The 10,734-nt window shown below is 37.3% G+C and overlaps 1 protein-coding gene across 4 annotated transcripts; it reads left to right on the top strand.

Moving 5' to 3' along the window:
• Nucleotides 1-10,370, top strand: LOC131610018 (polynucleotide 3'-phosphatase ZDP-like). 4 transcript variants are annotated; one of them, XM_058881870.1, is made up of 13 exons: nucleotides 1-193; nucleotides 289-315; nucleotides 490-769; nucleotides 862-918; nucleotides 1,180-1,251; nucleotides 2,717-2,776; nucleotides 2,937-2,993; nucleotides 3,173-3,249; nucleotides 3,477-3,558; nucleotides 9,056-9,172; nucleotides 9,440-9,576; nucleotides 9,705-9,774; nucleotides 10,128-10,370. In XM_058881870.1, exons 2-13 carry the CDS (start codon nucleotides 302-304, stop codon nucleotides 10,173-10,175), a joined length of 1,071 nt encoding a protein of 356 aa, XP_058737853.1. In that variant the 5' UTR covers nucleotides 1-193; nucleotides 289-301; the 3' UTR covers nucleotides 10,176-10,370. The 4 variants fall into 4 exon arrangements, with proteins under 4 accessions (XP_058737853.1, XP_058737852.1, XP_058737855.1 ...); XM_058881869.1 differs by having other exon boundaries at nucleotides 442-769; XM_058881872.1 differs by lacking the exon at nucleotides 289-315 and having other exon boundaries at nucleotides 2-193; nucleotides 442-769.
• The last annotated feature ends 364 nt before the right edge of the window (nucleotides 10,371-10,734 follow it).

The following is a 10,734-nucleotide window of genomic DNA, read 5'->3' as shown; positions in this document are numbered from 1 at the left end:
GAGATTAAGGGAAAGACACCTTACCTTTCCCGCTCAAAAGTCAGCAAACCCTTTCCCTCTTTCCATAACCTAAACAGGGGAAGATTACTGTCTTCCATAGACTCACCCCTCTTCTTCTCCCTCCACCACCGCCTTCAGACTCCATAGGAGCCAAAATCATTCCTCTTCATCTCACCGCCTTCAGCTATTTCAGGTGTGTGTCCCCGAAATTTCGGAAAGCTCGTTCATATAAGTATCCAATGTTTCTGAAAATGTTTACATATATTGCTTTACAACGTTTTGTTTTAGGATTTTTCTCAATATGACGAGTGTGCGGTATGTTATATTCTATATATCCTTACAAGTTGATCCCCTATAAACCCTAGTTTATTTTTCTATAATTTGTAGAAAATTATTGTGTACAAGTTGATCCTGTAGAAATTTTAACACTTCTATTCATAGGAAGCAACTAAATTATCATTTCATTTTTCATGCTGCAAACTCCCAAAGTCTTCTTGTTGAACGTCTGTCGTCCTATTGCGTTTGTTCTCTCTCATTTCAAAACTTGTCGATGGCGCCGTCCAAGGTTGTTGCGGAGTATGCGAAGTCAAATCGTTCTATGTGCAAGACATGCTCTGAAGCCATACAATCTAAAACCCTAAGACTGGGATTGGTCTCGAGGGACATGGCGAGACGCTTGGACATTACCAAATGGCACCACCTCAGTTGCTTCCCTGTATCCTCCTCTAACTCTGATCCTAAGAGCATTACCGGTTTTTCCTCCTTGAAGGTGCTTTCCCTTTCAAACATTGTGCTTCAATTCAACTTCCATTTTTTTTTCTCGAGTGTTTGTTTATATGGTTTTTGTTTATTTATTTCCAGAGCGGTGACCAGGAAGCTCTCACGAAGTTATTTGCTGGACAGGACAAGTCTGAAGAGGTGAGAGCTCCGTTTTTCTGCACAGTAATCATACTATTATTATTATTCAACTAACAACATCAATACTCATGATATTTAAATGATAGAGTATTTTTGTAATTATATGAAAGTCTTCATTGATATTAATGTTGAAATGGGAATGTGTTTGAAAGTTAATTTTTGTAATCATATGAAAGTCTTAAATCCTGCCTATGTTAGCTTTGCTTTGCACCAATGGGCATTTATTTGGTTGTACATTACACTTCTTTTATTTTCTGGTAGGCTGGTGAAGCAACGGAAGACATACAAAATGAAAAGCAAGATACTGAAGGAAGTGGTTCAAAGAAAAGAAAAGTAAGCACATGCTCTATCAAAGATTTTTAAATTACATATTGTCTATCTTGGGGTGAGATAGGTGGGTGGGTTCTTTCTGTACCCTGATAAGGATATTTTTAAATTTTAGCCCAGAACTCCTATGTGAAGATCTTACAAAGACCGGAAACAATGATTTGAGAGCAAACATTTATTTGGTCCCTGAAAATGGCATGCACTGTTACATTAATCCCATAGTGCGATGAAATCGACTTTTGTCTGTTACACAATCCCATACCATTTTCCCACGTAATGTCGTTTCAAGTTCTGACATAGCATGTTCACTGTCATTTAGACTCTCGGATGTCTAGCTATATCCCCATCTCTGTCTAGCACTGTTCAACTTTTTTTCCACCCTCATTATCCTCTCTCTCTGGCCTCCTCCCCCCAGTGTTTAGTCTCCTCTACCTACCCTCTTCATCCTACACTGATTTACAGAATCTTGTGGATATCATAGTAAGACTATTCAACTTAGCAGTCCAACATTTTGCACAGTAGCATCAAAATACCCAAGACAACTCAATGCCTAATTCCCATCATCGCAACACCAACCAGTTCCCATTTTTTATTCCTAAATCTAATGTACATGCTCTAGTAGAGTTGGGCGAATAATAAGAAAGTAACAACCATTGCTTAAATCTCACAAAAGTCCCTCACATCTGCAAATCGCCTTTTTTTCATTCCCAATAAACATGGAAATTGAAAGAAAAAAAGCTAATAAATTTAGAAGGAAGAAAAAAAAAAGTTGTCGTGTGGGGTCTTAGTGATTCTAGAAGATATAATGCATGAAGTAAATGCTGGAAGATTCTTTGGATACCTGGGACATAAGCTGTGGAGTTAGAGAGTATCCACGAGATTTTCTGAGACGACAATGTGTTTGTTAGAGAGAAAGGGGGTGAATGAGTAATGAAGAGAGAAGCATATATGGGGGAGACTGAGCCATAGCGGGAACATAAACACCTATTATAGCAGTATCCAACAAGTTAAGACTGAGGAAGAGGGTGTGCGTGACAGTGGCAATGAGGAGAAAGAGGCCAGAGAGAAAGGACGAGGATGAGAAGGAAAAGTCATTTTGGTTCATGGTGATTCAGGTGACATATGGAAAGACATGCGGGAGCCAACATATTACATTAGTACTTAACATGCCATATCTTCATACCAATGATGTTAAGTAGTTTGATTGATAGTAGTGATTAACTTGACAGATGTAACTCAATTTGAAGGATTTGTTTTAGTTCCATTACATCTAGATAGTAATTTAAGAATGTCTGTGACCGTAAGAGATTAAATGAGTCGAATCTATCCGGGAAAGATGTGAACAGTTAAACCAGAAGCAGTGTATTGCTGGTTTATGTTATTTTCAAACTTCTATTTTCTCCTTCAAATAGCGTATTGGCAATTCTCTTTTATGCCTAATGCTTTTCTTATTCATATATATTGCTTGCAGTTATCAACGTCTGATGTTAATATCAACTTTTCGGTTTCTGATGTCAAGAGTACATACAAGGTGAGTTTTTTTCCTCTTTTTTACTTTATTTGATAGCTTGACATCTTTGATTTTTTATAATGAAGGCTTATCACATTTTTATGCTTATAATTTTGTTAACCTTACTGTTCAATCCTTACACATTTTATTTCACTTTCAATGAAATTATTTACTTTTCCAGGATGCTGCCCTTTTGCCTAAATGGAAGGCATTCCAGACAGTCATTTTTCTTGAACGGGTGAGAATCTGAGAGTAGTAGCCTTGGGGTGTGTGTGTGTGTGTGTTTTCCCCCCAGCATGGTTGTACCGAAAGGATGCAAGCTATTCAGTTAAAAATTTCAAGGAATGTCCAAAAAATGCACAGTTCTATTTATGGTTTAACACGTTCCCCCTTGTTCTATGCTTTGATAATACACAGGATGATGGTTTGCAAGATTCAAGTAAAATCGCTGCATTTGATTTTGATGGGTGTCTTGCGAAAACTGCTGTGAATATGTATGTCTACATTTGAAGTCATACCTTTCTGATTATTAAATTAAATACTATTTATTTGGATGTAAATGGTAGTGTTAAAGGCTTCTGGTGAGGTTAAGTAGAGCTTGCACTGACAAGTTCTTAGAATGGATATATTATTATTATTATTGTTGTTGTCTTTGTTGTTATTATTATTATTAGCTTGCACAAAGTTTCTGGTTTTTGAGAAAATTATATTTTTCTTTCAGAACAGGTCCTAATGCTTGGTCACTCATGTATCCCGTAATTCCTGATAAACTGCAAAGCTTATACAACGATGGCTACAAACTGGTATGTCCCTTTTATCTGTAAAACAGAGCTTATAATAGATTTTGACTGATCATAGAAATTAATGTTAGAACTGGTCTCTTTGTTAATAGAAATTACTGAATTAAAGACAGATTTATTTCTGAAAATACTCAGAAAACAACTTGTTTGACTGGGACGAATGCAGATAATTTAGGATACGTAGTTACTAATTTCAGTTACACATAACAGGAGTTAGAGAGCCTGCCTCCTCTCCCCACCTCCCCAACCACTTCAAAATATCCGAATACCCTTCTATTTTCTTTTATTCAACTACAGCATGATTCTAAAATAGGTTGGATGCTGTGTTATCGAATATCCCCCATGGCGGCGCAATGACGGATATCAATGGCGGTTTTTGGGCTGGCCGCAATGGCAAATATCAGCCGATATTGCTGGTTTTTCCGCCATAATCTGCTATGACGATGCCACAAAGCAGCCAGCATGGTAGAATTTTGGCTCCGCCACGAACCGCCAATGATAACACTGGTTGGCTGGCCCATTTGGCCTCTGCACCTTACATTAGCTTTATTATCTGGAGGCCTACTAACAATTTGCAATTTGCTATTGTAATTCTGCCTCATTCTTTCTAACTGAAATACTTTTTCCTATTTAATGTCAATAATTCTTGGCTTCATACTTTTCTCATTATTATTTCTCGTATATATAAAGGTTACAGGGCTATATCGGTAATTACACTAAATAAATACATTTAAACTAATTCCTATTCACATCCCCCCTCAAATTGATGCTGCTTGTCAATGAGCATCAATTTGCTAACAAGAAACTGATGACGTGGACGCGGAACAGCCTTGGTAAGAATATCTGCAATCTGCAACTGAGTACTGACATGAGGAAGTGATATTATTCTGTCATCATAAGCGTCACGGATTGAGTGACAATCAACTTCAATATGTTTGGTGCGTTCATGAAAAACAGGATTCGCAACAATTTGGATGGCACTTGTATTGTCAGCATAAAGTGAAGTTGGCTTTATTTGAGGAAATCCAAGTTCAGCCAAAAGACCACGGAGCCAAATTATTTCAGAACAAGCCGCAGACATGGCACGATACTCAGATTCAGTAGAAGATTTAGAGACTCTCGCTTGTTTCTTACTTTTCCATGAGATCAATGAAGAGCCAAGAAACATGCACCAACCAGTGACAGATCGTCGAGTATCAGGGCACCCTGCCCAATCGGCATCACTATAAGCACTCAATTTAGGAGGAACTCCAGTAGGAAAGAATAAACCACGATGAGAGCTTCCCTTCAAGTAACGAATTATACGTCGAACTGCTGCCAAGTGTAGGTGGCGAGGAGAGTGCATGAATTGACTTACTTGTTGAACAGCAAATGATATGTCAGGGCGAGTAATAGTCAAGTAATTAAGGCTACCCACGAGTTGACGATACAATAAGGGATCATGCAACAGATCACCATCATCACGATGATATTTAACATTAACCTCAAGAGGAGTATCTACTGGATTAGCTGATTGCAGACCAGCCATAGAAATTAAATCTGTGGCATACTTGTGTTGATGGAGGAATATGCCCTTGGATGTAGAATGAACCTCAAGACCAAGAAAATAATGCAAATTACCAAGATCTTTCATATGAAACGCTGCTTGTAACTGCTGTTTAAGACTTTGAATGGAAGCATGATCAGAACCAGTAATAATCATATCATCAACATACAGAAGAAGTAGGACAATTCCAGTAGATGTTCTATGAATAAATAGAGAAGAATCGTACTGACTCTGAGTAAAGGAAAACCCAAGTAGAGTGGAGCGAAATTTTTCATACCATGCTCTAGGCGCTTGTTTCAAACCGTATAAGGAGCGTTTGAGCTTGCACACACCCTTAGATGACGGAAATAAACCTTGAGGAGGAGTCATATAAATATCTTCCGCCAGGTCACCATGAAGAAAAGCATTTTTCACATCTAATTGATGAAGAGTCCACCCGTTAGAAGCAGCTATAGAGAGTACCGTACGAACAAATGTCATTTTGGCAACCGGTGCAAATGTCTCATCATAATCAATTCCATATTCCTGCTTGTTTCCTAAGGCAACCAAGCGAGCCTTGAAACGGTTGAGGGACCCATCAGAATTCAATTTCACCGAATACACCCATTTGCAGCCAATGGGTTTAACATCAGGAGGACAAGAGACAATATCCCATGTGAAATTCTCTTGAAGAGCTTGAAGTTCCTCATTCATTGCTTTTATCCAACGTACATCTTTAACAGCCTGTGAATAGCAAGTAGGAATAGATATGCTAGAGAGTGTGGCAGTCAGAGAAGTATGTGAGGAATCATACCTGTTTGGTGAATATCTATCTGGTGCTCGAGATATTCGACCAGAACGTCGTGGTTCAACCATTACAGGATCAGGTGGCGGTTCAGCGTCGGGAAGGGGTGTGGGAACCTGCTGTTTGTGTTTTCTGACATATACATGACCTGGTTTATAGCGTTCTATAGATTGAGGCATAATAGAAAACTTAGGAAGAGTAACAATATCATTCATGACAGGAGAAACACATGGAAACATAAACTGATTATCAAAAAATGTCACATTCCTAGAAATACGAAAACGATGGTTAGTGACATCATAACACACAAATCCCTTATGAGAATGACTATACCCCATAAATGCACATTGAACAGACTGCGCTCCAAGCTTATGCCTTTCAAATGGAGGTAAGTGAACAAAACAAACACATCCAAAGGTATGTAAATCATTATAATTAGGCTGAATTTTAAAAAGACGAAAAAAAGGAGAATCGAGATCAATAACCGTAGAAGGAAGACGATTGATCAAGAAGACAGCTGTGGAAAGAGCCTCCACCCAAAATCGGGGTGGTACAGAAGCTTGAAGAAGTAAAGTGCGTGTCACATCAAGCAAATGACGATTCTTGCGTTCTGCCATCCCATTTTGTTGGGGGGTATTGGGACAAGATCGTTGAGACAAAATGCCTTTTTGTTGAAGAAATTCTTGAAACTCACGAGACATGTACTCACCACCAGAATCAGAGCGAAAAATTTTAACACTTTCATGAAATTGAGTTTCAACATATGTCAGAAATTTCTTAAACATAGAAAACACTTCAGATTTAGACCGAAGAAAATATATCCAAGTAAAACGACTATAATCATCAATAAATGTGACAAAATATTTATAGCGAGCATGAGAAACTACAGGAGACATACCCCATACATCACTATGAATCATTTCAAAACAAGAGGAAGCCCGATAAGCACCAGACGGAAAAGGAAGTGTTTTACTTTTAGTTAATTTGCAAACAGAACATGAAAGAGAGGCATTAGAAACAACATTTTTATTTCCCAACAAACCATTTTTAAATAAATGAGATAAAACAGCAGAGTTAGGATGACCCAATTTTCTATGCCAGTCCTCATAGGAATTCAAGACATTATTACAAGCAAGAGATAAATGACTAGAAATAAACTGAAGTGGAAACAGTCTTCCCACTTTAGGCCCCTTCGCAACCACCTTCCCCGACACCTGTTCCTGCACAAGGCAACCATCACGAGAAAAATTTACATTACAATTATTATCAACCAATTGACCAACAGATAATAAATTGGAAGCAAGTCCAGGTGATACAAACACATCTCGAAAATCAGAGTTGAGGTCACCAACATTAGTGATAGAGAGAGCATTACCATCCGCAATTTGAATTTTCTGATTACCATGGTAAGAATGTAAATTGTGCAAGTATTCAGAAGAGGCTGTCATGTGATTGGATGCACCAGAATCAAGAAACCACGGGCAGGAAACATTCGAAGACTTACCCTGAATTCCCAAGGTTGAAAGAGCGGAAAGTACCATCTGTTGGATTGTTTCAGGTTGGAGAGCACCACCATTAGATGGATTGGTGATGGAAGGACCAACTGCAGAGCTTGTACTAGCAGGAAATGCTTGCACCGACTGTTGTGCTGATCGTGGAGGACGAGTGGGACAATCAGAGATAATATGGCCCCGCTGCTTGCAATAATTACAAAACTTCTTACTGCAACTCTGAGCAAAATGTCCAAATTGTTTGCAAGAGAAACATTGGACATGTCGAATATCACGACCTTTACCTCCATCCTGAGGAGCATATGCAAACATAGAAGACTCAGAAATGACAACATCATGAGACATGGATCTTTGAGTAGCAAGACGTTGTTCCTCTCTGAGAAGTTCACCGACACATGTATCTAAAGAAGGAACAGGATTCCTATTCAGCAAGGCACCTCTGACAACCTCAAATTCTGCACGAAGCTTCATGAGAAATTGATCTCGCCTACTAGTATTATAGACCTCTTGGACATCCGCGAGAGAACTCTTGGGTACCTCAGCATGTATAATCGCAGAGTGTTCTGTCCACAAATTCAAAAAACCAGAATAATATTCTTGAACAGACAGATTGCCTTGTTTGTAATTGGCAATGTCTAGCTCCAACTGAAAACGTTTGGCCGCATTATCTAGGTTATAGATACGCTTCAAGTAGTTCCACATTTCTTGAGCAGTTGAAAAAGATCGCAAATTATTAATCATGTGAGGATCAATAGTACCGAGAATCCAAGTGATAATCTGAGCATCTTCTATTTCCCATGCATCTAAGTCAGTTGTCTCTAACGGTGCCAAAGAGACATCGTCCAAGTGACTCCATAATCCTTTCCCTTTGACATACATCCGAAACTGAAATTCCCAAACAAGATAATTCTTTCCGGTAAAACGAACACAAATATGATCTCTCTTTTTCGGAAGTCATAATATCAGAGATGACTTAAGAACAATTTTGTTAACGTAACAATTTTGTTAACGTGAAACAAGAAACACCAACAGAACACTGAAGAATACTTGCCGACACCAAATCAACACCCCAATTCAGGATACTCGCCGACACCAAATCAAAACCCTAATTCAGGATACTCGCCGACACCAAATCAAAACCCTAATTCAGAATACTTGCCGACACCAAATCAAAACCCTAATTCAGAATACTTGCCGACACCGATACGAGAACACGATCAAAGCAAACACGATTTGCAAACAAGGAGGAATAACAAAATTGTAACTTATGAGCACTACCAAAAACACGATTGTAAGCACCAGAGATTAGAATCGCAATCTTGGAAGAGATTACCGAGAACCGAGATGATTTCAATTACCGAGAAACGAGATCTACCGAGATGATTTCAAGAGCGACCCAGTGGGGTGTCGCTGAATAAAGCCAAGATTAACCTAAGACTCACAGGTTTGATCGAAAACCTACTGATACCATGTCAATAATTCTTGGCTTCATACTTTTCTCATTATTATTTCTCGTATATATAAAGGTTACAGGGCTATATCGGTAATTACACTAAATAAATACATTTAAACTAATTCCTATTCACATTTAATGGTGCTGCCAGTATGAAACTTACAATGTAGTATGCTCTCTACTGTGGTGCTTGTTGTCTACTGCAGGTAATTTTCACCAATGAATCCAATATTGACCGTTGGAAGAATCAAAGACAAAAAGCCGTGGACTCAAAAATTGGACGTCTAAATCAGTTTATTGAGAAAGTGAAGGTCCCAATTCAGGTGATTTTGTTGGTAGTACAAATGTAGCTTATATTAGAACAGTATCAGTAACTACCGAGGATTCGTTATTTTTGGCAGCTGTAAGTCGGTTAGACCTAACCTGTGCACATGATTAGAGTTATTTAGTATCAGTTTAAGTCAATTAGATCTAACCTGTGCACAGGACTAGAGTCAGTTAGTGAGTTAGGGTTCTTCAAACTTATAATTTAAGGGGGTGGGGGAAGCTGTGTTTGAACTGACCTGAGTAACCAAAATTTATCTATACAGGTTTTTATAGCTTGTGGGACAGGTAAATCAGCCAAGGCTGGAACAAAGGAAGCCGATCCTTTTCGGAAACCAAAACCAGGAATGTGGCAACTTATGGAGAAACACTTCAACTCTGGCATTACCATTGATATGGATCAGTTGGGTTTTTTATTTGATTACTCAATTGATGCTTTATTTTGGATTCCTTTCTTAAATTTTATTTAGAATAACATGAGATTTTACTCAAAGGGTTGAAAATGTTAAAAATGCATTTTCTGTGCTGTAGATCATTTTATGTCGGTGATGCAGCTGGAAGAGAAACAGATCATAGTGATGCTGATATTAGATTTGCGGAGGTAATTAAACTATTTTAGCAACAAGGAAATAACTTATGAATTAAGCACCATTTAAGTAATAAGTCAGTTTTTATCAGTAAGTCGTAATTATTGTCAAAAGAATAACAGCATTGTCAAATATCGGCCATGATGAATTTTTTTGACAACCGTCATGGCCCATTAGGTTTCTATAAATGTGTTGTGTCATAATCAGTCTACCATAATCATTAAGAATCCAATTCATCACAAGACAACATTTGAACTTTGATATCATAAATATTTTAATTTTAATTTTGCTGGTTGATTAGAAACTACCTGGTTTTAATCTTTGCAGGTTTTTATTTAATTCATTTAGTTATTTTCAATGGTTGCAGGCTAATGGTTTGAAATTTTATCTCCCTGAAGAGTACTTTGACGCATGAACTTCTAATTTGGTCATTGGTTCATAGAAGGGGCTAGCATTGTTTTCAAGTGACATTTGCAGTTTTTGTCTAGATTGTTTTGTTGAAAAATTATTCACAATTCTACTTTTCTTTGCTGCCCTTCAATTCCAATATTCTACGGATGAATTGCTTCATCAACTATAACATATGGTTTAAGTATGCATTTTAGCGCCATATTTTTTGTTTAGCCTTTTTTTAAAATTGTTTTCAGTTATTGCTTTTGCATATAGATCATATTTTATTTTTGGTCTTTATCATGTCTTTGTTTTTACAAAATTTGATCATATTGAAATTATTATTTGTAAGTATAAATATTTTTTAAAAACTTAAATGCACTTCAACTTTTATTTTCATTTTTAAATTTTTTTGTCCTCATTTTAAAAATTAGGCATTTAGTTCTATTTTAAATTTTCAAGGTTTTAGTCTCACTCAATCTTGGTGTTATTTTTTTAATCTGTCATTTAATACTATTATTTATTATGTTTAGAATACAAATTATTATAATTAAATTAAACAAAGAAAATTCAATTCACTTAAC

Source organism: Vicia villosa, linkage group LG6 (genome assembly GCF_029867415.1).
Source record: "Vicia villosa cultivar HV-30 ecotype Madison, WI linkage group LG6, Vvil1.0, whole genome shotgun sequence".
NCBI classification, from domain to species: domain Eukaryota; kingdom Viridiplantae; phylum Streptophyta; class Magnoliopsida; order Fabales; family Fabaceae; genus Vicia; species Vicia villosa.
The sequence above is the reverse complement of the archived record's forward strand: the minus strand, read 5'-3'. Positions and strand labels throughout refer to the sequence as shown.

What these genes read in the sequence shown, in the direction of transcription:
- LOC131610018 (XM_058881869.1), top strand. An exon ending in CAGTCATTTTTCTTGAACGG is followed by an intron (nt 2,994 to 3,172) that starts GTGAGAATCTGA and finishes GATAATACACAG; the next exon opens with GATGATGGTTTGCAAGATTC. An exon ending in ACAACGATGGCTACAAACTG is followed by an intron (nt 3,559 to 9,055) that starts GTATGTCCCTTT and finishes TGTCTACTGCAG; the next exon opens with GTAATTTTCACCAATGAATC.